At 44.1% G+C, this 27,061-nt stretch overlaps 1 protein-coding gene across 1 annotated transcript in view; it reads left to right on the top strand.

Annotated features, from left to right (window-relative positions):
• The window catches only part of CPE (carboxypeptidase E), a 168,900-nt gene extending 144,506 nt beyond the window's left edge, over positions 1-24,394 (top strand). Inside the window, exons 7-9 of the mRNA XM_063920429.1 lie at positions 18,248-18,347; positions 20,670-20,788; positions 23,608-24,394. Coding sequence (XP_063776499.1) covers positions 18,248-18,347; positions 20,670-20,788; positions 23,608-23,706 — 318 coding nt within the window. The 3' untranslated portion in view covers positions 23,707-24,394. The remainder of the gene's footprint in view (positions 1-18,247; positions 18,348-20,669; positions 20,789-23,607) is intronic.
• The last annotated feature ends 2,667 nt before the right edge of the window (positions 24,395-27,061 follow it).

Here is a 27,061-nt window from a genome sequence, read left to right as displayed (position 1 = left end):
TCTGCTGGTGCTGACTACACTGCGGTTCCGGTATGAATGGTCGACCATGTTATGGTCGACAGTCATTAGGTCGACCACTATTGGTCGACAATGACATGGTCGACATGGACACATGGTCGACACATGCAAATGGTTGACACATGAAATGTCGACACATGAAAAGGTCGACATGAGGATTTCTTTACTTTTTTTGGTGTTGTTTTTTGCGTAAAGTGACTGGGAACCCCAATTAGTACACCGCGTCCCCTCGCATGGCTCACTTCACTCGCCATGCTTCGGGGGCTACTGCTTCGCTCGGCACAGATCACCGTTCCAATCGTAGTCCACGTGGATCGTAAAGTATGGAAAAGTTCCCCAAAAGGAAAAAAAGTAAAAAAACTCATGTCGACCTTTTCATGTGTCGACCTTCCACGTGTCGACCATTTTCATGTGTCGACCATGTGTCCATGTCGACCATGTCAATGTCGACCAATAGTGGTCGACCTAATGACTGTCGAACATAACATGGTCGACCATCTGAACGGATACCCTACACTGCGCAGGGGTTTGGGTTTAGGGATATAGTGCTGCTAATAATTGTACTGTGTGACCTCATACTGCAAGTTATATCATGTCTGCTTCTGAGGGTAACGGTTCTGGGGCGGAACACACTGCTGGTGTTGCTGAAGCCACAGGCACATATGGGGAGAATATAGCAGCTGTGGGCTCTGGTTCTGGGGGCTCCTTGCCCCCCAGTGGGACTGTGGCAACGGAGGCACATACTGACCCTCCGTGGGCCGCTTTTTCCACGCTTCTGCATATGCTAGTTCATAAACTAACACCCCCTATGGGACCCCCAATGCCGGTACAACCGTATGTGGTCCCTGCAGCTAACCTGCCGAGGGCGGACGATTTATCTGCTCAATTAAAGAAGTTGAACCAGTCCCTGACTACTAAAAAGTCTGACCAACGCTCGCCTAAGTCCAAGAGGTCCTCTAAGCGAGCGCTCGTCTCCTCACAATCCACTGCTGTCACTGACAACTCGTCTGATGAAGACAGCACATACACTGATCCCACAGGTTCTGACTCAGATACGGCTGATGGGGAGGGTAGTTCACATGTGGATGTTCCTGATCTTGTGGAGGCTATTAAGTTAATTCTGCAGATTATCTCGAGCCATCTGTTCCTCCTAAGAAACCAGATAGGTTCAAGCGTCAGAAGGTGATTAAACAAGTTTTACCTCACTCTGACCACCTAGTGGATATACGTCAGGAACCCTGGCAAAGCCCGGGTACGAAGTTTGTGCCTCAAAAGAAGATGCTGGCTCACTATCCCCTCGCGCCAGAGCTGTCTTAGAATTGGGAAACGCTTCCTCCAGTAGACTCACATGTGGCTAGGATGGTGGTTTCCTCAGCTCTACCTGTCACTACCGTCACGTCTCTAAAAGAGCCTACGGATAAACGTGTCGAGGGTTGTCTAAAAGCGATTTACACCCTCACGGGTGCTGCACAAAGGCCCACTATTGCAGCTACATGGGCGGCAGAGGCTATTGAAGCATGGACCTTGGAGTTAGAAGCTGAAATCTCCTCTTACCATGCTAGACAATGCTTGTCATATAATGTCACAGCTTCTCACTATATTAAAGAGGCGGCTTCTGATGCCGGTATCCTAGCAGCCAAGGCCTCTACTACGTCAGTCCTGGCTCGCCGGATATTGTGGCTGAGATCCTGGTCTGTAGATCTGGAATTTAGAAAAATCCTGGAGGTACTCCCTTTCAAGGGGGATATTCTGTTTGGGGAGGACTTAAATAAGATAGTGGCTGACTTGGCTACTGCCAAAACTGCCTGTCTGCCTAATACAGCTCCTTCTGTGTCGAAGGCCAAAGGCACGTCCTTTCGCCCCTTTCGTCCTTCAGTTAAAGCAAAAGGTCAGGCGTACCATAAGCAGGCCCGCACTTCCAAACCTGGTAAGCTGAAGCCCAAAAGAGCCTGGGCTGCCCGTCAGCCAGCAGCCAAGACCGATAAGCCTGCCGCATGACGGGGCGGGCCTCCCCCTGGGGATCCCAGGGTGGGGGGCCGGCTTCTAGGGTATACCCAGGAATGGTTGAAGACCACTTCAGATGCCTGGGTACGGGAAGTCGTCACTCGAGGTTACGCCATAGCCTTCAAAAACCGACCCCCTCATCGATTTTGCCAGACAGACGTCCCGTCGGACCAGACAAAGGCAAACACTCTGCATTCGGTGGTACAGACCCTCCTGGATACAGGAGTAGTAGTACAGGTGCCTCTTGCTCAGAGGGGCCGGGGGTACTATTCTCCGCTGTTTCTAGTCCCGAAACCGAATGGGTCCTCCCAGCCCATTCTCAACCTCAAGGCACTGAACAAGTTTGTGAAAGTTTCCAAGTTCCGTATGGAAACCCTTCGCTCTATAGTTCTGGTCTTGGAACCTGGGGACTACATGGTCTCCCTGGACATACAGGATGCTTACCTGCATATTCCTATAGCAGTGTCACATCAACAATACCTGAGGTTCACTATTGGCAACCTCCATTACCAGTTTTGGGCGTTACCCTTTGGTTTAACAACGTCTCCGCGAGTCTTCACCAAAGTTATGGCGGTGCTGACTGGTACTCCGCCGTCAAGGGGTCAGGATACTGCCGTATCTGGACGACTTGTTAATCCTGGCAAATTCCCCAGATCTTCTCCTGCTTCATCTGGATATGACGGTCCGGTTTCTACAAGCCCACGGGTGACACATCAACTGGAAGAAATCCTCCCTGGTCCCTGCTCAGAGCATGGTGCATCTGGGAGCGCTGTTGGACACTCACAACCAGAGGTTGTTCTTGTCTCAGGAGAAAGTCCTGAAACTTCAGGACAGGATTCGTTGCTTCCTTTTTCGTCTGCAAGTGTCGATACATTCGGCAATGCAGGTGCTGGGCCTCATGGTATCAGCATTCGACATGGTGGAGTATGCTCAATTCCATTCTCGCCCCCTCCAGAAGCTGATTCTAGCCAAGTGGGACGGCCTGTCTCACCGGATCAGATCTCAAATGATCTCTTTGACTCCGGAGGTCCGTCTGTCGCTGCTCTGGTGGCTCCAGGACCGACAATTATGCAGAGGCCGTACCTTCTGGATATCCAACTGGGTCCTGTTGACGACAGATGCCAGTCTAAGAGGTTGGGGCGCGGTGCTGGAGCAGCACTCCTTGCAGGGTCGGTGGACCAAGGAGGAATCTCTCCTCTCGATCAACATTCTGGAATTGCGGGCGGTCTTCCATGCATTGAACCTAGCCCAGCATTTGATTCAGAACCGTCCTGTTCAAGTACAGTCGGACAACGCCACCACAGTGGCTTACATAAATCATCAAGGCGGCACTCGAAGCTGTATGGCAATGAAGGAAGCCTCACGGATTCTATGTTGGGCAGAACGCCATCTACCGGCAATATCAGCAATATTCATTCCGGGAGTCCTGAATTGGGAAGCGGACTTTCTCAGTCGTCAGGACGTGCATGCCGGCGAGTGGGGCCTCCATCCAGAAGTGTTTCAACTCCTCGTGGAAAGGTGGGGTCTTCAATATGTGGATCTGATGGCGTCTCGACACAATCACAAGGTTCCAGTCTTCGGAGCACGAACAAGGGATCCTCAAGCAGCATTCGTGGATGCGCTGGCAGTGCAGTGGAGGTTTCGGCTGCCGTACGTGTTCCCTCCGGTGTCACTCCTGCCCAGGGTAATTCGGAAGTTCAAGCAAGAAAAAGGAAATCTGCTTCTCATAGCTCCGGCGTGGCCCAGACGGCACTGGTTCTCAGACCTGCAAGGCCTATCGTCAGAGCGTCCACTTCTACTTCCACAACACCCAGACCTCCTCGTTCAGGGCCCCTGTGTCTACCAGGACCTAGCCCGGCTGTCTTTGACGGCGTGGCTCTTGAAGCTTCCGTCTTAAGAGCTAAGGGTTTTTCTGAAGAGGTCATTAAAACTGTGTTGCGGGCCCGGAAACCGGCCTTTGCTCGGATTTACCATCGGGTCTGGCATTCCTATTTTGTTTGGTGCGGATCTAACCATTATGACGCTTCCAAGTTTAGTACAGCCAAACTTTTGGCTTTTCTACAGCAGGGCCTAGATTTAGGCCTGCGCCTGGCCTCCCTCAAGGTTCATATTTCTGCCTTGTCGGTGTGGTTTCAGAGAGAAATTGCGACTTTACCTGATGTTCATACTTTCACTCAGGGTGTGTTGCGTATCCAACCTCCCTATGTCCCGCCTGTGGCTCCTTGGGACTTGTCGGTGGTTTTGGAGGCGTTACAAGAGTCTCCATTTGAACCTCTTGGTTCAGCTGACCTTAAGTGGCTTTCCCTTAAGGTGGTGTTTCTGTTGGTTATTGCCTCTGCTAGAAGAGTGTCGGATTTGGGTGCCTTGTCTTGTAGTTCCCCATATCTGATTTTTCACCGTGACCGGGCGGTTCTTAGGACTCGTCCCGGATATTTGCCTAAGGTGGTTTCTTCGTTCCACCTTAATCATGAGATTGTGGTTCCAGCTTTTGTCTCTCCTGATTTGTCTCCCAAAGAGCGGTCTTTGGATGTGGTACGGGCTCTCCGTATCTATGTGAAGAGAACTGCTTCTATTCGAAAGTCTGATTCTCTCTTTGTTTTGTTTGGATTTCACAAACGTGGCTGGCCTGCTCACAAGCAGACCCTGGCCAGGTGGATCAGAATGGTGATTGCGCATGCTTATGTGAAGGCTGGTCTGTCAGCTCCTGTTCACATTACGGCCCATTCTACTCGGTCTGTTGGACCTTCTTGGGCGGCCCAACGTGGTGCGACCCTTGATCAATTGTGCAAGGCGGCTACGTGGTCCTCCGGGAACACGTTGATAAGGTTCTATGCCTTCGATACTGCCGCTTCCCAGGATGCTTCCTTTGGACGCCGGGTTCTTGTGCCCGCTACAGTGCGTCCCCTCCCATAAGGAACTGCTTTAGGACATCCCCATTGTCCAGACTTGTGGAGCCCAGTGTACCCCGCAGCAGAAAACGAGTTTTATGGTAAGAACTTACCCTTGTTAAAACTCTTTCTGCGAGGTACACTGGGCTCCACAAGGCGCCCACCCTGACGCACTTAGCTTCTTTGGGTTGATATGGCATTAGCCGCTGACACTTCTCTTGTCGTGAGAGTGTGGTGTATGTGGCTACTAACCGTTGTCGTCTCTTTTCCTGCTACTGCATTTGGCTGGTTAACTAAACTGAGCTCCTGTGCTGGGAGGCGGGGTGATATAGGAGGCGGCGCTATGCATCTTGGGAAGAAGGTCAAAGCTTTGAGCCTGTTGGTACCTCGGATCAAGATCCTACTCTACACCCCATTGTCCAGACTTGTGGAGCCCAGTGTACCTCGCAGAAAGAGTTTTAACAAGGGTAAGTTCTTACCATAAAACTCGTTTTTTCAAACACAGCCTGTGACATGGAAGTTAGGAGCTGATTGGTTGGTACTTTATCACCGTGCTATTTATCACTCTCCAAGGCTTGATAAATAAGGGCCATTGTCTCTAATGGCTGGCCAAGCCCCTGGGGGGAAGCTGACCATACCCCCTGTGCTACTTGCCACACGCCTTCAGCATGTGCCCCTATCACTGTATTCCCCTGGTAGACCCTTCATGCTCCAGTCCGACACTGTACATAGTATGTTTTATTGCTACAGTGTTTATGTCTGTATTAAAGAACTACACTTTGCCAACACTATATACATATATAAATGTGGTACAGCAGTGGTTCCCAAACATTCTGGAATCACGGCGCCCTATAGTCCCAGCATTATTTCACGGCACCCTTAAGCCCAAAGTTTCTTATTGAGCAAAAATGATTCAATTAAGTGAATTGTGCTAATCTGTCATCCTTAGGGTCAGTTATGTGGTGGTGGACAGAGTTGTGCTTCTGTTTGTCCACACATTTTATGATGGGCAGCCACCGGGTTGCAGATGATAGATTGACATATTATACATATTATACATGTAAGATTATTATTATTATTATTACATTTTATTTATAGGGCGCCACAAGTGTTTCGCGGCGCCGTACATAGGACAGTACAGGGAGACAAAACTTAGCATAACAGTAAATAAATAACAAAAATGGAGTGCAGGTAACAAAGAGCACTACAATTAACAAAGAGCACTGCAAAGATTAAAAACGAAGGCTGCTTGGCAGAGCAGCACCAAGGCAGCCATCTGCGGCGCCAACTTGAACTCAAACAATGCACATAATACAGAAGATTTAAGTAATATATCAAAAGATAAACCACACAGACATAAAAGAAAACCTTGAGCACACAGAAAGCATAATGCATGATTGGTGTAGGCATTTTGGGTAATAACCTCCAAGGGTTGTGTATTTCACCCTTACAAGGTACCAGGTGAAGCAGCCATCTTAGGCGCACTGCGTAGGATTACCTAGGGTGGAATAGTCCACCCCTAGAAGAGATAACACAAAATGGGGAGATTGCAGCGTCCTAACATTCAGAGTAGGGTTCCAACAAAACCATCAGGTCCATGTATTTTTCATCCTATCCACAAGCGCATCAGATGAGGCAGCCATGTTGGGCGCACTACGAAGGCTACACAGTGGGAAATGAGCCATACATTGGCCAAATGCATGTATGGGAAAACTGACACGTGTGTAGGAGTAAGCTATACCCTGCATGGAAAGATCCAAATGAAGCACACCCTGCCCACGGAGGAACCATCCGAGGCAGCCATGTGGGGCGCACTGCGTAGGTTACTGCTGTCATGGTGTGCAACCAATGGAGGTACACATTACAGTAATAGCACACAGTGGGGTCAAAGTACGCTGCAAGAAGAAAGAGAAGAGAAAAAAAAAAGACTGTGAACAGTCTTGTTACCCTACTTATTCAACCACCCTCATACTTAGAAAGTATACAGTATAGGGGTGCTCACATTAACTCTTCTATCACTTAAAGTGCGATAGACTTGACTCCTGTGCTCTTTTTTGATGGTGTATGATTTTTTATAAATGTTATACTTCATTTCTCTAACGTCCTAGAGGATGCTGGGACTCCGTAAGGACCATGGGGAATAGACAGGCTCCGCAGGAGACATGGGCACTTTAAGAAAGACTTTGGGTGTGCACTGGCTCCTCCCTCTATGCCCCTCCTCCAGACCTCAGTTTGAGACTGTGCCTAGAGGAGATGGGTGCACTACAGGGAGCTCTCCTGAGTTTCCTGCTAAGAAAGTATATTTGTTAGGTTTTTTATTTTCAGGGAGTACTGCTGGCAACAGACTCCCTGCATCGAGGGACTGAGGGGAGAGAAGCCGACCTACTTAAATGATAGGCTCTGCTTCTTAGGCTACTGGACACCATTAGCTCCAGAGGGAGTCGGAACACAGGTTCGCCCTGGACGTTCGTCCCAGAGCCGCGCCGCCGTCGTCCTCACAGAACCAGAAGAAAGAAGCCGGGTGAGTATGAGAAGAAAGAAGGCTTCAAAAGGCGGCAGAAGACTTCATTGATCTTCACTGAGGTAACGCACAGCACTGCAGCTGTGCGCCATTGCTCCCATACACCTCACAAACGGCAGTCACTGTAAGGGTGCAGGGCTCAGGGAGGGGCACCCTGGGCAGCAATATAAACCTCTTATTTGGCAAAAGAGAGCATATATACAGCTGGACACTGTATATATGCATGAGCCCCCGCCAATTTTACACTTTTAGCGGGACTGAAGCCCGCTGCCGAGGGGGCGGGGCTTCTCCCTCAGCACTCACCAGCGCCATGTTTTTCTCCACAGCACCGCTGAGAGGAAGCTCCCCGGACTCTCCCCTGCTTATACCACGGTAGAAGAGAGGGTTTTAAAGAAGAGGGGGGGCACATAATTCGGCGCAGATAATAATAACAGCGCTACGGGGTAAACATTAAATTGCTGTGTTTTTCCTGGGTCATATTGCGCTGGGGTGTGTGCTGGCATACTCTCTCTCTGTCTCTCCAAAGGGCCTTGTGGGGGAATTGTCTTCAGAAGAGCATTCCCTGAGTGTGTGGTGTGTCGGTACGTGTGTGTCGACATGTCTGAGGTAAAAGGCTCTCCTAGGGAGGAGATGGAGCAAATGTGTGTGTGTGTGTGTGGTGTCTCCGTCGACAACGCCGACGCTTGATTGGATATGTGAAATTATGTGCTAAGATGAATTTATTACACAAAATATTAGAGAACAGACAGGGAATCTACCCATGTCTGTCCCTATGTCACAGAGACCTTCAGAGTCTCACAACGCTCACTATCCAAAATAATAGACACTGATATCGACACGGAGTCTGACTCCAGTGTCGACTACGATAATGCAAAGTACAGCCAAAACTGGCAGTAAAGTATTCAATATATGATTATTGTAATGAAAGATGTTTTGCATATCACTGATGACTCATCTGTTCCTGACACGAGGGTACACATGTTTAAGGGGAAGAAAGCTGAGGTAAATTTCCCTCCTCTCATGAAGAAAAAGAGCGAGAATCTCCAGACAAGAACCTGCAGCTTCCCAAAAAGAATTCTCAGGGAGTATCCTTTCCCTAAATGGGGCCAGGATACGATGGGAATCTTCCCCTAGGGTGTACAAGGCATTGACACGTTTACCCAAAAAGGTAGTGCTGATTTTACAGCTATCCTCAGGGATCCTGCAGATAGCATGCAGTAAAAGTACTTTGAAGTCCATTTACACACATTCTGGTACACTACTCAGACCGGCGATTGTGTCGGCATGGGTTTATAGCGCTGTAGCAGCGTAGACTGATACCTTATCAGCGGAGATTGAAACCCTAGATAAGGATACCATGTTATTGTCCCTAGTATATATATATATATATATATATATATATATTTATATATATTTATATGTAAAAGATGTTGTCTTATATATATATATATATATATATAGAAAAATCCACAAAAGAAGCCGCTTCACACTTTCTATTATAATTGATGCTGGTGCTCGGTCAGTGTAATAATGTAGAAAGTTCCAAGAGTAACCACCAGAGGGATCAAACTCAGATAGACCAGCACACTGCTTAAATGCAAAAACTTTTTACTGATTTCAGAATGAAAAAGTGCTGTTTATAACAGCAAGCATATGGCACACATGAAGATAGCAGCATGTGAAATAAAACAGTGGGTACTTAACATCCCGACAGCTGTTTCGAATATCTTCTTCAGGGCAATGAATAAAGTGTCATAGTGCTGACCACTGCACACACCGCAGTGTCAATTTCCAAAGTGTCTTGTGCCTAATGAGCTTGCCATGCAAGTGCAATTTATAGTGTGTGGTGTACTTACCTGGGAGCCATCTCTCCCGCCCGGTCACACGTGGACGCAGCAGACGTCACTCACAAGCGCCACTGGCGGACGCTACCAGGAAGTGACGTCAGGGGAAGGATCTGTCCGCAACACCTCCCGCGTGTAACACATGAAGGATCCGGACAGAAACTCCCCCCATGGAGGAAAAGTTCCTCCGAGAGTGCGGACACGTGACACAAGTCGCCTAGTCCCGCGCGTCATGTACAACGCGCACTATATGACAACCCATGGGAGGCGCTCAGTCAGTCCCGATAGAAAAACTCTCCGGAACTAAAGGAACACCATACCTGTTCCCGGGGAGGGAGAAAAAGTTCCCACAAATGAAACAAACCAAAAATACATAAATAAAACAAGTAATAAATCACATTGTGAATACTGGACTAGTGGAGCATATGGTCAATCATAAACCTATCAGATAACTTAAAGTAAGTATCGTTTTACACAATTAGACTATCAATGACCCTGTAGTCAACTAATGTGGTCTCATTTAATGGATCCACAGCTCCAAAATATGACCCTTAATTTAGACATAGTGACCAGTACCAATGTATAAGAACATAATATACATACAAATATAAAGACAAATAAAACTCGGATAATGGATCCAGATACGACATCATAAACTTGATCTAGGCTCACATGTGTTTATGTGTAATAGGGAAAAAATTATAAAAATATTACAAAAATGGCACAAAGGAGAAATCCTCATTAAGGCCAGCAGGCGAGAGGGTGTCCAAACGACGAATCCACCGGCACTCTTGTTGCAGTAGCAGCTTGTGACGATCGACGCCCCTTTTGAGAGGAGGTACATGATCAATGGGCATAAATAGTAGATCTTTAATATGATGTCCAAGATGAACAAAATGTTTAGCAACTAGTTGAACTTTCAACTTTGGTGAACGCCTTTTTGATTGATGAACGGTGCAAGGCAATGCGCTCTTTCAGCATTCTGATTGTCTTTTCAACATATAATTTGTTGCAGGGACATTGGATCACATAAATGACATATCTTCACATGTCATGCGATATTTCAATCGAAACATGTCGCCCTTAGTTGGATGTAGAAAATTGCTGCCCGTGCGCATATGCTTGCAATTAACACAGGAGCCACATTTGTGTGCTCCCGGTTTCAATTGTAACCAACCGCTACCATGTTGTGACATCGGCACTATGTCAGAGTAGGTAATCTGATCCTTGAGATTTGAACTGCGTTTGTAGCTAAATAGCGGTAGATTGCCACAAAATTTCCCCATTGTCGGATCTGCCTGTAAGATATGCCAGTATTTGGAGATCGCACGTCTCGTGACACCAGAGGCAACAGAATATGTACTAGTGAAGACTAATCGTCCAAGTTCATTGTCTCTACTTTTGGATCTGATCAAAACTGCCCGTCCAATCTTTAGACATTTTGAGATGGCTTCTTGTACCTCTATCGGATCATAGCCCCTCTCAGTGAACTTCTTACCCATCTCGGCCAGAGCACCTGGTAATATTTTGTCATCAGAGGTTATTCGCATCACTCGTATAAGTTGCGAAAAGGGTAAACCCCTCTTTAAAGGCTGCGGGTGAAAACTTGTTGCCAGCAAAAGAGAATTTTTATCAGTAGATTTTCTAAACACCTCCGTGGTGACAGAACCATTAGTCAAATTAATAGTGACATCCAAAAAATGAATAGAAACAAAATCATAAACACATGTGAGCCTGATAGATCCTGACAAAAGGTTCAATTTAGCAATGAATTGCTGTAGTTTAGTCTCACCGCCAGTCCACAGCATGAAAAGGTCGTCAATGAATCGAACATAAAATTTAATAAATGAAGAAAATTCTGAATCTGCCATGATATGATTCTTTTCATATTGAAACATAAACAAATTTGCATACGATGGGGCCACATTGGACCCCATCGCCGTGCCCTGTAATTGCAAATAAAAAGAATTTTCAAACAAAAAATAATTTTTGTGTAAAATAAAATCCAACAAAATTAACAAAAATTCACTTGGTGGACCCTCATACTGTGGACTGGAGGAAACTGCATTCCTAGTGGCCTCTATGCCCTCAAGATGATTAATGCAGGTATATAAACTGGTGACATCTAGTGTCACCAGTATACATCCTTCAGGAAGTGGGCCAACTGCATTCAATTTAGTTAAGAAATCTGAGGTGTCTTTAATAAAGTACGGTGTAGATTGTACTACCGGCTGTAGATAAAAATCTACAAACTGGGATAATGTCTGACATAGGGATCCCCTGGAAGATATGATTGGTCTTCCAGGGGGTTTGTTCAAACATTTGTGAACTTTGGGCAAGATATAGATCAAAGGAATTCGAGGAAATTCCTGTGTGAGAAAATTGGCCGTTTGCTCATCAATCCAATTGTTGTTATGATTGACCATTAATATGCTCCACTAGTCCAGTATTCACAATGTGATTTATTACTTGTTTTATTTATGTATTTTTGGTTTGTTTCATTTGTGGGAACTTTTTCTCCCTCCCCGGGAACAGGTATGGTGTTCCTTTAGTTCCGGAGAGTTTTTCTATCGGGACTGACTGAGCGCCTCCCATGGGTTGTCATATACTGCGCGTTGTACATGACGCGCGGGACTAGGCGACTTGTGTCACGTGTCCGCACTCTCGGAGGAACTTTTCCTCCGTGGGGGGAGTTTCTGTCCGGATCCTTCATGTGTTACACGCGGGAGGTGTTGCGGACAGATCCTTCCCCTGACGTCACTTCCTGGTAGCGTCCGCCAGTGGCGCTTGTGAGTGACGTCTGCTGCGTCCACGTGTGACCGGGCGGGAGAGATGGCTCCCAGGTAAGTACACCACACACTATAAATTGCACTTGCATGGCAAGCTCATTAGGCACAAGACACTTTGGAAATTGACACTGCGGTGTGTGCAGTGGTCAGCACTATGACACTTTATTCATTCCCCTGAAGAAGATATTCGAAACAGCTGTCGGGATGTTAAGTACCCACTGTTTTATTTCACATGCTGCTATCTTCATGTGTGCCATATGCTTGCTGTTATAAACAGCACTTTTTCATTCTGAAATCAGTAAAAAGTTTTTGCATTTAAGCAGTGTGCTGGTCTATCTGAGTTTGATCCCTCTGGTGGTTACTCTTGGAACTTTCTATATATATATATATATATATATATAAGACATGCCCAAAGAGACGTTAGTCTACTGGGTTCTAGAGTCAACGCTATGTCGATTTCTGCTAGACGTGTCCTGTGGAACATGCAATGTACAGGTGATGCCGACTAAAAGAGGCATATGGAGTTGTTGCCTTACAAGGGTGAGGAATGGTTCGAGAGGGCCTCTCGGATCTCGTCTCCACAGCTACGGCAGGTAAATAAAAATTTTTGCCATATATTCCCTCACAATCTAAGAAAGCGTCTTATTATCAAATGCAGTCCTTTCGTTCCAATAAAAGCAAGAGAGCACGTGGATCGTCCTTTCTTGCCAGAGGTAAGGGCAGAGGGAAAAAGCTGCACAACACAGCTAGTTCCCAGGAACAGAAGTCCTCCCCGGCCTCTGCTAAATCCATCGCATGACGCTGGGGCCCCCCTGAGGGAGTCAGCTCCTGTGGGGGCACGTCTTCGACTGTTCAGCCATGTCTGGGTCCACTCACAGGTGGATCCATGGGCAATAGAAATTGTTTCCCAGGGTTACAGGCTGGAATTCGAAGAAGTGCCTCCTCGCCGGTTTCAAATCGGCCCTACCGAAACAAACCCTGGAAAGGGAGATAGTGTTACATGCGATTCACAAATTGTGTCTGCAACAAGTGGTGGTAGAGGTTCCCCTGCTTCAAAGAGGGCAGGGGTACTACTCAACTCTGTTTGTGGTTCCGAAACCGGACGGTTCGGTCAGACCCATTTTAAATTTAAAATCCCTGAACCTTTACTTTAAACGGTTCAAGTTCAAGATGGAATAACTCATCGCCAGCCTAGAAGGGGGAGATTTTTTGGAATCTCTGGACATAAAGGATGCATACCTGCATGTCCCCATATATATCCTCCTCATCAGGCGTACCTGAGATTTGCAGTACAGGATTGTCATTACCAATTTCAAACGTTGCCGTTTGGGCTTTCCACGGCCCCGAGAATTTTCACCAAGGTAATGGCGGAAATGATGGTGCTCCTGCGCAAGCAGGGTGTCACAATTATCCAGTACTTGGACGATCTCCTCATAAAAGCGAGATCACGGGAGAAGTTGATGAACAGCGTATCACTTTCACGGAATGTGTTACAGCGACACGGCTGGATTCTCAATATTCCAAAGTTGCAGATGAATCCTACAACTCGTCTGCCCTTCTTGGGCATGATTCCGGACACAGACCAGAAAAGGGTATTTCTTGCGAAGGAAAAAGCGCAGGAACTCATGACTCTAGTCATGAACTTGTGGAAACCAAAACAAGTGTCAGTACATCATTGCACTCAAGTTCTGGGAAAGATGGTGGCAACATACGAAGCCATTCCATACGGCAGATTCCATGCAAGGGCCTTCCAATGGGACCTATTGGACAAATGGTCCGGGTCGTATCTGCAATTGCATCAGCGGATCACCCTGTCCCCCAGGGCCAGAGTATCTCTCCTGTGGTGGCAAAACAGTGCTCACCTTCTAGAGGGCCGCAGGTTCGGCATTCAGGACTGGATCCTGGTGACCACGGACGCGAGCCTCCGAGGTTGGGGAGCGGTCACACAGGGAAGAAATTTCCAAGGACTTTGGTCAAGTCAAGAGACTTGTCTTCACATCAACATCCTGGAACTAAGGGCCATATACAACGCCCTACGTCAAGCGGAGGTCTTACTTCGCAATCGACCAGTTCTGATCCAGTCAGACAACATCACCGCAGTAGCTCATGTAAACCGCCAAGGCGGCACAAGCCACCAGAGTTCTTCGCTGGGCGGAGAATCATGTAAGCGCACTGTCAGCAGTGTTCATTCCGGGAGTGGACAACTGGGAAGCAGACTTCCTCAGCAGACACGATCTGCATCCGGGAGAGTGGGGACTTCATCAGGAAGTCTTTGTGCAGATTGCAAGTCGGTGGGGACTACCCCAAATAGACATGATGGCATCCCGTCTCAACAAAAAGCTACAAAGGTATTGCGCCAGGTCAAGAGACCCTCAGGCGGTAGCTGTGGACGCCCTAGTGACACCGTGGGTGTTCCAGTCGGTATATGTGTTTCCTCCTCTTCCTTTCATACCTAAGGTGTTGAGGATAATAAGAAAAAGAGGAGTGAGAACAATTCTCATTGTTCCAGATTGGCCACGAAGAACCTGGTATCCGGATCTGCAAGAAATGCTCACAGAAGATCCGTGGCCTCTTCCTCTAAGGCAGGACCTGTTACAACAAGGTCCCTGTCTGTTCTAAGACTTACCGCGGCTGCGTTTGACGGCATGACGGTTGAACGCCGGATCCTAGCGGAAAAGGGTATTCCGGATGAGGTCATTCCTACGCTAATAAAGGCTAGGAAGGACGTGACGTCTAAACATTATCACCGAATATGGCGAAAATATGTTTCTTGGTGTGAGGCCAGGAATGCTCCTACGGAAGAATTCCACCTGGGCCGTTTTCTACACTTCCTACAAACTGGAGTGAATTTGGGCCTAAAATTAGGCTCCATTAAAAGTTCAGATTTCGGCCTTATCCATTTTCTTTCAAAAGAAATTGGCCTCATTACCTGAAGTACAGACTTTTGTGGAGGGAGTACTGCATATTCAGCCTCCTTTTGTACCTCCGGTGGCGCCTTGGGACCTTAACGTGGTGTTAAGTTTCCTTAAGTCACATTGGTTTGAACCACTTAAGACAGTGGAGTTGAAATATCTCACCTGGAAGGTGGTCATGTTGTTAGCCTTGGCTTCGGCTAGGCGAGTTTCGGAATTGGCGGCTTTATCACATGGTTTTCCATATGGATAGAGCGGAATTGCGGACACGTCCTCAATTCCTGCCTAAGGTGGTCTCATCCTTTCATATGAACCAACCTATTGTCGTGCCTGTGGCTACACGTGACTTGGAGGATTCCGAGTCCCTTGATGTGGTCAGGGCTTTGAAAATTTACGTGGCCAGAACGGCTAGGATCAGAAAAACAGAAGCACTGTTTGTCCTGTATGCAGCCAACAAAGTTGGCGGCCCTGCTTCAAAGCAGACTATTGCTCGCTGGATCTGTAACACGATTCAGCAGGCACATTCTACGGCAGGATTGTCGTTACCAAAATCGGTTAAGGCCCATTCCACTAGGAAGGTGGGCTCTTCTTGGGCGGCTGCCCGAGGGGTCTCGGCACTACAGCTGTGCCGAGCTGCTACTTGGTCGGGGTCAAACACCTTTGCAAAGTTCTATAAGTTTGATACCCTGGCTGAGGAGGACCTCCTGTTTGCTCAATCGGTGCTGCAGAGTCATCCGCACTCTCCCGCCCGTTTGGGAGCTTTGGTATAATCCCCATGGTCCTTACGGAGTCCCTGCATCCTCTAGGACGTTAGAGAAAATAAGATTTTAAACCTATCTGTAAATCTTTTTCTCGTAGTCCGTAGAGGATGCTGGGCGCCCGTCCCAAGGGCGGACTACTTCTGCAAGACTTGTATATAGTTATTGCTTACATAAGGGTTATGTTATAGTTTCATCGGTCTTAGACTGATGCTACAGTATGTTGTTTTTCATACTGTTAACTGGGTAGTATATCACAAGTTATACGGTGTGACTGGTGTGGCTGGTATGAATCTTGCCCTTGGATTAACAAAAATCCTTTCCTCGTACTGTCCGTCTCCTCTGGGCACAGTTTCTCTAACTGAGGTCTAGAGGAAGGGCATAGAGGGAGGAGCCAGTGCACACCCAAAGTCTTTCTTAAAGTGCCCATGTCTCCTGCGGAGCCCGTCTTTTCCCCATGGTCCTTACGGAGTCCCAGCATCCTCTACGGACTACGAGAAAATGATTTACTGGTAGGTTTAAAATCTTATTATTGATTGTCTGTTATAGTGAAAACTGTTTTATTAACAAGGTCAGTACACAACAGTAATGTATTATAAATATGCCATTTATAAATAAATATTCACTTTCATAAACCTGTTCCTTATGTTAAACACATCTGGTTATTAATGAGGTCTGCAGTTCTACTTTATTGATCGGCGACATTCTTGTGGCTCCTCCCAGACACATGCATATTTGCTCTTCCTAAATGGGTGAGTAGGGGAATGCCTAGCTCAGTGTCATAGACACATGGTTTATGTGTGCACCCTCCCAGAGCTGGAGAACACTCTTGTATTTTAACCTGCGCTCTAAAGTTGGTGCAACAATAACATGATCAGCAATTCGATTATTTGCTACTGTATGTTGAATATAAATTGACTTTTAAACACTTTTCCATAATTTCAGTCCTATCTCTTCTAGTATGGTCATTGTAATATTTTTGTGGATTGCTTCTATGCCGTAAGTCATTGGGCGGTTGATTTGTTTAGGTGTTTATAAAACTTACCAATTTAAGCTAAGTCTTGTAAAAGGTTGCAAATTGTATTTATTTTAATCAATAAGTTAAGAATGGGTGGTCGAAAAAGTATTTCAGCCTATCCGCTTCAGAGAAAACATCAAGTAGCCGAAATGGGTATAGCTATATGCCCCAAATACAGCCTGTATTCAGTGATTTATCTTGCTGTACTCTTATTAGTCATAAGTGGAGCGAACCCTATTACTCTGTAATACCGGAGGAGGGTGCTATGACTGCTTCTTAAATAGCCTCCCATATCTGTAACTTACAGTACTTTGTCATAAAAAGTGATCATATTTCTTAGGCATTACTGGTTCTTGCTGCTACTTGATGTAATTTAAGAAAAACAATATGACATTGGCACCTCGTTGTTGATGTTTACCTCCTCAATTTGTACCTTGCATTGTGCTGTACAGACCGTCTTGGTGCAACCATTTAATATTAGGATCTTAACAGTGCGCTTACAGTGTGCATCATAATCTGGTCATCTGTATTGTCAAATGATCTTCTACAATATTTTGGAAAATACATTCCTCCTCTTTCTAAGTTAATTGCCCCCAGCTGAAGTCAGTGTACATGTCTGTTGTATCCTCGTACTCATTGTTCCCTTTTTACAGATTGATAGCGCATCTGCTTTCCCCAATCCAAATGATAGTACATTTACTTTCCACCAGCACATCAGCTTTCCAGTGTTTAGATAAAGTACCATCTGAATCAGTGCTCTATCTATTTTTATCTGGTTTATGCCATCTTTATTTTCTATGTTACTTATTAATTTATCTTGCAATGAAGACAAAACCTGTGCTTATGTACTGTAAGAATTCACAGACATAGTTTAGTAAAAGCTGTTTTAAATTAACATTTGAACTCTTTTCCAGCCAGGACATTATAGAATGATAATAAAAATAAAAAAAAGTGAAAACTTGACTAAATTGCACAGAACCAATCTCTGTTAGTGGGACATGAGGGCATTTATAATGGGGGCAGGGTGTGCAGTGCACACGGGCCCCACATTGCGTACCCTATAGCCTATATACTTACCTTGTATGCAGACAAGATGGCGCAGTGGAGGAGGGACCCACTTGATAGCACAAAGTAAGATGTGTGGCTGGGGAGGTGCGCTGCTTGTAGGAGGAGGCTCGCTGCACAGTGGTCCCCTCGAGTGTTAATACGCACCTGCAGGTGGGATAGGTATGGCAGGCTTCTGTAAATAAGATTTACATCCCTCCTAGGGAAAATTGCTGACCTGAGCTGATTGCTAGCACCATGCAAAGTGCGTGGGCAAAGTGTTTGAAACCTGAAATAATTGTCTTAGCATCACTTTGCCAACAGTTATTCTCTGTCAGTTTCGCAGTTTTCAGGAACATTCTATAATATTGTTTTGAGAATTTTAAGTCCTGGCAATTTGAATATGAACTGAACGTTCCCAATAATTTAGTGAATTACATGTGTTTTTCAGGTGCATCGTGGGGTAAAAGGATTTGTCAGAGACCATCAAGGAAATCCAATTGCTAATTCTACAATATCTGTAGATGGAATCAACCATGATATAACCTCAGGTAATTTTGCAGAAAGATCTGATTTATAGGGTTCCAGGGCTTAGCACTACTAAACATTAGAGATGAGCGGGTTCGTATTTACTCGGTTCTTAATGCCAGAATTATCGCAAGTTCTTATCTTCTGGACTTTTCTTATTGGCTAACCAAAACACGTGATGTCCGTGAGCCAATAAGGAGATTCGAGTAAATCTGAGTAAATCCGAGTAAAAACGAACCCGCTCATCTCTACTAAACATACACAACGGGATGTAATCATGTCGCCGACGCCAGAATCCCGACCACTGGAAATCCACGACACCTATAGAGTGGGAATAGAACGTGTGGCGAGCGCAGAGAGCCACCGAGTCCACAGCGAGCCCGCATGGGGCTTCGTTGCACTACACCCCCCGGCGGGATATCTACCGGCGATTACCCGATCCCAACCCTACATAACAACTATGAGAGGAGTGCTTATGGGAAAGTATTCAGTCTCAATTAACTATAGATGGACACGAGGTCAAGCAAACATACTTCATTTGAAATAACCATAATCAGTGACACCTACCCATGAAATTATCTACCTGCTGTCGGCCAATGAAAAGCATTATAGTAAGACTTGTTGAAACATCTCTGTGACCTATTTTGTTTCATATGAATAGAATTGTCAGTGAAAATATTTACAAGTATGATATAACACTGATTCGAGAAGTACAGTTACTGTAGCTCACCACACGTGTAGGAAGGGATCAGTATGATATACCGATGGTTGGAATGCTGTCCGTCAGTATAACGTCAACAGCATCCCGGCCATCAGTATGCTGGCAGCGGGGCGAGCATAAAGAGTCCTCTCGCGGGCTCGGTGGCCCGCTGCACTCGCCACAGGTTCTACTCCACTGTATAGGTGTCGTGGACACCCATGAGTGGGAATAGCCCCTGTTAGCCGGGATTCTGGCTGTCGGCATTGTCAGAGGTCAGGATTCCGGCGTCATATCCTGACTGTCGGGATCCTGACCGCCGGCAAATTAACTGCATCCCTGTGGGAAGGCAGGTGTTGTAGCCTGTGCTTAATGTATGTGATGGAAGTCTATTGTAACTGATGTGGGCTAAGTAGGGGCTAAGTAGGGAGTAGGGAAATGTACCCACAAGCCTAAGCACTCCTATTTCACCACCATGAAGATGGATCACCTTTGCCTTTTATTAATACAATTAAAATTAAATGTTTCTAATTTTAAAAAAACAACAACATTTTTACAATTGTAGATCGGTGCATTTAAATTTAATAAAAAAAAAAATCTTCTTTTAAACTTTCAATGCATTTAAGACAGGAGTTCCCAAACTTTATTGAGTCACGGCACCCTAGCGTATCAGAATGTTTTTCACTGCACCCCTAGGCCAAAGGTTTTTATGGAGAAAGTAAGAAAGAAAAAAAAAATTGTGTTTATATGTCATCCCTAGGCTCAGTTACATAGGCAGGAACAGAATTCACTTTTGTTTGTCCTACATATTTTATGATTGGAAACCACAAACAGTGGTTTTTACTATTACTGTACATTGACCATAAATAAACAGAATTTGTCCTGGACCACCAACCCAGGCCACCCCTGCAAGTGTCCCAAGCTCCCCAAGGTAGCGCGGCTCCCAGTTTGGGAACCACTGAGTTAAGAAAGAATTGTGACAACTCTTAAGTAGAGTCTAACTACTGTAGTACAATATGAAATAATTCTGTATTAGGTCAATCTTTATCCTAGTAATACTTATTTATTGAGATATGAATATTTATATCTGTCTCATCCATCTACCTCTCCACTGAAATGATGTAACTTTGTAATAAGGGGATGCAGTCACATGACCGGCGATCGGGGTCCCGGCGGTCAGGATGCCGACGCGGGACCCCGATCCATGGCAATGCCGACACACAGGGACTATTCCCACTCGTGGGAATTGAACCTGTGGCGAGCACAGCGAGCCACCGAGCCCGCAAGAAGCTCCGTTGTCCTCGCCCTACCCCGCCGGCATTCTGGCGGATGGGATCCCGGGGTCGGTATGTTGACCTCCAGGATCCCGACTGCTGGCAAAACAATCCCAACCCATAACAGAGGAGCTAGATGCAGCGCGAAGTCTAGAAAAAAAAGACAGACCATCGTAATGTAGTTTTGTGTATAAAAATAGAAAGACAAATGGCAAAAATATCAGTCTTAGCACTACAAAGCAGATAAGCCCCAAATTCAGGATGGAATCAAGTAGAATAGAGTTCCTTGTTTACATTTACACTACTGTATACTTAAGATAAACAGTTGATCAACTAATTAATCACGCTTGCTATGTCTATTCTGTGCTTCTTAGCTAAGGATGGTGATTACTGGAGACTACTGTCACCCGGGAACTACAAAGTCACTGCATCCGCTCCTGGGTATCTTGCAGTCACTAAGAAAGTAGCTGTTGCCTATAGCCCTGCTACCAAGGTAAGGAGATTGCAGCACCAGTTAATTGTAAGACACACTGATTGTGCTTCACTTTTATATATACTGTATCTACTGTATATAGTGTTACTGTCTATTCATGATGCTGTTGCACATAGCCAGGCTTCTCAAAAGACAGTCTGCTTTTAAATATATTTGATATAATACATTTTTATTGTTACAGATTTGTATTTTTGTTACTATTTTTATATGTTATGGTATGGAATGATTTATGTTTAGAGTGCATATGTGATACTCTGAAACCTTTTGTATTTGAGTGACTTCTTCCATTGTTTAAGTACCACAGGCTAATATATAGTTACTTCAGAAAAATATGACAATTGCCAGATGATCATTGGGATGGAGTCCTTGGCTTGAGCCCATATTATCACTAATGATGCTATACTGAATACTAGATATTTGTACATTATTTAACATAAATAACTAATGACTTCTCAGGCTCTTGCAACTAACCTGGACCTCTCTGCAATAATGGGGGTCTGTGAAGATCCTTGTTCCTAGTCCATTGTTACGAGGGGTGATTAATAAGTACCTGTGTTTAAAGACAGATAGCGCCACTGATGTCAAACCTGTATATCATCGTTTGGTGTCATCTGTAAAACAATGACTGTCAGAATTTCAGATAAATTCATTGTGTACTTTTGTATTGGTAGCTCTTGGAAGTGAGCAAATTTGAGTTTTTTCTAACTATGGAGAAAGTGCAGTACCGATCGGTGATTAGATTCTTGTTTCTGGATGGGAAGACGTGTGAGGAAATCAAAGAAAAGTTGGAAGCCGTTTATGGGGAACTTTCACCTTCGATGACAACCATCAGATATTGGTTCAATGAATTCAAGCGTGGTCGTACATCCATCCTCGATGAAGAGGGCCCAGGTCGCCCAATTGAGGTGTCTATGGATGAAATGGTCATCAAAATCCATGATATCGTATTGGCAGACCGGCGAGTGAAGATCAGCGAGATTGTTGAGATCGTAGGCATCTCATTTGAATGTGTGCAGAATATCCTACATGGCATCACAAAGCTATTGGCAAGATAGGTGCCGCGTTTGCTCACTGTGGACAACAAGCGGAATCAAATTACCACTTCGAAGCAGTGTTTGGACCCGCCTGTCAACCCATGACATTTATGATCCATTCCAGTAAGGATTCAGGAGATGACATAGCACCGAAACAGCCCTGATATATGTGCTTAATGATCTACTAATGCCAAGAGACAGAGGTGACTATTCAGTCTTTATCCTTCTGGATCTCTCTGCAGCATTTGACAGTGTGGCCCATGGAATTCTAATTAAGCACCTGAAGAATGTCTGTGGTGTGGATGGCACAGTCTTTAGCTGGTTCAAACCATTTTTTGCTGGCAGGTCACAGAGCGTTTGGTCTGGTATACTCTCCATCACCAGTGCCATTGACTTGCAGTGTCCTACAGGGTTCTATACTATCTACCATGCTTTTTACAGTATACATGCTACCACTGGGTGAAATAATCAGACATCATGGCCTGGTCTACCACTGCTATGCTGATGATACACAACTGTACCTGTCCTTTGCAGGTACTGATAACCCAATAAAAACCCTAAAAGGCTGCCTAGCTGAGCTCCTGGACTGGATGAGTGCCAGTTGGCTGAGACTGAACCCTGATGATAGGTCACAGGACAAGACTGCAGCATAACAAACTGACAGGACTTACGCTTGGGGGTTCAGAACTACAAAATACTGAACATGTGCGGAATCTTGGCTTTGTCCTGGATAGTGGGCTGACACTTAAACATCAGGTGTCAGCCAGAATCAGATCCTCATTCTTTCATCTGAGGAACATACTGCAGACAGAATCAACCACTTAATTCCCTTAGAAGATCTGCCTAAAGTCATAAATGCATTTGTATCATCTTGCCTAGATTACTGCAATGCCCTCTACCTTGGTCTCACAGCAAAAGAATTGAACCGCTTGCAGATGGTACAAAATGCAGCTGCCAGACTATTAACCAACCAGCCCCGTTCCAGCCACATAACACCCATTCTCTGATCCCTTCACTGGCAACCTGTAAAATGTCAAATCGTTTTCAAGATTTTCTTACTCACTTTCAAAGACCTACATGACCAGGGCCCAAGATATTTGAAGCAGCTTCTGATTCCTTGCTGTCCCACTCGATTGCTATAATATGTATATGAAGGACTACTAACAGTACCTAGAATCTCCCTGAATTCATCTGGGGGTCGAGCTTTCAACTTTGTGGCTTAGACTCTGGAACTTTTTTCCTTGCACAGTGCGAGATGCCTCTACTCTAGAATCCTTCAAAAATAGACTAAAGACTTAACTATTTCCTCAAGCATTTCACTAATATCTACTGTTAAGCTTGTTTTGCATTTTAAACTGTAAAGACAATTGTAAAGCACTTTGAGTCCTATTTGGAGAAAAGTGCTCTATAAATAACTATTATTATTATTATTATTATTATTATAATATCTAAATTTAAATACATGTAATCCTTAAATGCCTCAGTCTTATTAGGCTTTTTGGTGTCTGCTATATTTTATTGCTTGGGATGTCTGTTGCCATCACACAACATGCTCTTGTTTGAAATAAGCAGTGTGGAGAGTCTAGCAGTGTCTATTGCACCCTCTGTGCTCCTGATGGCTCAAGATCGGATATACTTACTGTATAACTTGTGATACTAAACATCTAGTTTTAATCTGGAAGTATTCTATAAGCCCCGTAGTGCTGTTGTCACATGTACATGCCATGCTTGCATTTTCCATTTGTGTGATTTTATTCTCACTTCTATCCATTTACTTCAATGCAGATTGATTTTGATCTGGAATCTTTATTGGAAAGGAAAGAGGAGGAAAAGGAAGAGCTGATGGAATGGTGGAAGATGATGTCCCAGACCTTGAACTTTTGAATAAAGCAATGCTGACAGTAAATGAAATAAGTTGAGTCAGAACGCAGTACTGTGGTATATATATATATATATATATATATATATATATATGTGTATTTATTTGTACTTACACACGCAAACACACACACACATAGTTTACAAAAATGCATATATATTCCTATATGCATGTCATAAAAACATTCCTTTACATATTGGATGATGTGTCATGTTAGACTTTCAGACACTGTTTTCTTTGTTTCTGTGATAATCTGGATTGGCATCTGCACTCTCTGTAGAAATGTTAGACTTACAACTAGGGTTACTGTAGAATTTGGCACAAGAGATTCTGAGGAGATGGCAAATGCTGAGCTACAGCATTTGACCTAAAGTCGTGACTGACGATATGTACAGTAAGTAGAAATGCAATATTTTATCTCCAAGCCATGTGTTGTAGAGTATATATTAGTTTACACAATAGTATACACAGCTGTTGCCAAAGTGTTTTGGCAGTATGTAAGCAGAAGTTATGTCAATTATTCTTGGTATGGGTCCTGGAAGGAGAAATATATATTGGCTTTGTTTTCTCTTTGTTAAAAGTTCACTTATTCCATGACCAAGTGTGAATTACAAATGTTGCTGTCTCCAAAATTAAGTTTTCCATAACGGATTACAATGTGGGTTAGCCATTAAACAGTAATGCATACAAGGACATGTTTACAGGAATAATCTGTTTCTGTTATTCAGCAATTGATGGACTAGGCTGGTGGCTCTGTAAAGAAGTTTCATACAATAATGGGAATTATAGCGCAAAAACAACAAATTTCAAAATGACTTAAGGTAACAGATACAAGTTGACTATTGATAACATATACAATGCGGTAAATCCAATTAAATGCAGAGAGTTACCACTGCTGTGGTGTTTCAGCGCAGACAATGACACCCTAACTTGCACCCCTGGTTGCTCAATTTCAGTCCGATTTCGCTCAATAACTTTTGTTCCGTAAATTGTGGCATTTGCTGCACTGACTCTCAGTGCGAGGAAACGTGCATCTAATTGGATTGACCCCAGTGTGACTATAGAGAACCGATACAAGATGACTATTGATAACATACAAGGTGACTATAGATAACAGATACAAGGTAATTTAGCAGATACAGACACAAAGTGACTATATATAACAGATACAGGTAAAAGGAGACTAAAAGTTGACTAGATAACAGTTACAGTTAAAAGGTAAGCAAATATAACAGATACAAGGTGATTATAGATTACAGATGCAGGGTGACTATAGATAACAGATACTGGTACGAGGTGACTATAGATAATAGACCCAGATACAGGGTATCTATATATAATATAGAATATAATTATTTATTAATGCCAGCATATTTTGTTGCACTTTATAATTGGTCCACAAAGAAAATGTGACTAAAAATAACAGATACAGATATAAGGTGACTAAATATAACTAATAGAAATACAAGGTATTTACAAGGTGACTAAAAACAACAGATACAAGTTGACTAAGGTTAACAGATACAGATAAAAGGTGACTAATGATTACAGATACAAGGAAACAATAATTAACATATACAGATATAAGGTGACAAGGTAAATATAGATAAATGATAAATGGTGACTAAAGATAAAAGATACAATGTGATTATAGATAACATAAGCTGACTAAAGATAACAGACACAAGATGACTAAAGATAACAGATACCAAGTAACTAAAGATAATAGGTACAAGGTGACTATACATAACATATAGAACATGACTAAATATAACAGATACAATGTGATTATAGATAACGTACGGATACAAGGTGACTAAAGTTAACAGATACACGGTAACTAAAGATAACAGATACAGATACAAGATGACTAAAGATAACAGATACCATGTAACTAAAGATAATAGGTACAAGGTGACTATACATAACATATAGAACATGACTAAAGATAACAGATACAATGTGATTATAGATAACATAAAGATACAAGGTGACTGAAGATGTCAGCTACAGATACAATATGACTAAAGATAACAGGAACAAGGTGACTATACATAACATATAGAACATGACTAAAGATAACAGATACAATGTGATTATAGATAACATACAGATACAAGGTGACTAAAGATGTCAGCTACAGATACAAGGTGACTAAAGATAACAAATACCAAGAAACTAAAGATAGCAGGCACAAGGTGACTATACATAACATATAGAACATGACTAAGGAGCACAGATACTGTACATGTTGACTGTATAAAAGATATTTACCGTGTGGCTGTTTGGCAAGCCAAATCTTGGTGGGTTTAACCACAACATTTAACATGGCAATAATATTAAATCTCATGGCTTGCTAAAGCAGTAGCTTTTTGTTAGCGCAGAGTCTTGGTTTTGACCATGATCTTTGAAACGGCAATAATATTAAATGCAAAATACACTCATTTTGCATTTAATTTTATTGCCATTTTTAAAACTTGCTTCTAAAGGGGGGTACTCACGGAGCGATATTCTAAGCAATCTGACCAGATTGCTTAGAATTTAAGCATTATTGCCTCGCGCATCGCTATCGCTGGTGTTAGATTGGCCTGCAGTGCAGGCCAATCTAGTAGGTCGCTCACTTCACCCGCTGGGTTAAATGAGTGGCCCCCCCGTCTCCCCCCGCACGCTCAGCACAGATCGCGCTGTGCTGAGCGGGGGGAGAGATGTGTGCTGAGCGGTTCGCTCAGTACACATCTCTCCCACATCGGCCCGTCTATATGGGCCTTTAGTAACTCTAGGCCAAGGTGATTATAGAGGAGATACAAGGTGACTATAGATAACAGAAGAAGGTGACTAAAGATAGAGGTAATCCAGAAACACAAAATATCTGAGAGATTATTGCTGCTTCAATAAATAAAATCATGAAAAAGAATATAGTGGGGAATATGTGTTAAACCTGGAGAAGTGATAAAGCAGTTTTAAGTGGAAGGTGATATCGCCCCAGCCAATCAGCTCCTAACTGTCAATTTACATATTGGAGCTGATTGGCTGGTGCATTATCACCTTGCACTTATCACTGCTTTATCACTTCTCCAGGCTTAATACATCTGCCCCACTGTAGTTAACGGACAGTCAGTGTGATAACTATACTAATATATTTCACTCATCTATTAAATGAATATTTATGACAAAACAAAACAGTAATATTTCAGCATTTTGATGCAATGGCATGTGAAATATATGCTTTATACACTGGAAAAGCACAGTATTGAACATGAGCTTATTAAATAATTACCACTGTTAAATCAAGTTGACCAGAGATATATGAGTTGTAAACCAATAAATGCTGTCCCAGTCTAAGTGTACACTGCCACATAT

The sequence above is a fragment of the Pseudophryne corroboree genome, chromosome 1 (genome assembly GCF_028390025.1).
Source record: "Pseudophryne corroboree isolate aPseCor3 chromosome 1, aPseCor3.hap2, whole genome shotgun sequence".
Taxonomy (NCBI): Eukaryota; Metazoa; Chordata; class Amphibia; order Anura; family Myobatrachidae; genus Pseudophryne; species Pseudophryne corroboree.
The sequence above is the reverse complement of the archived record's forward strand: the minus strand, read 5'-3'. Positions and strand labels throughout refer to the sequence as shown.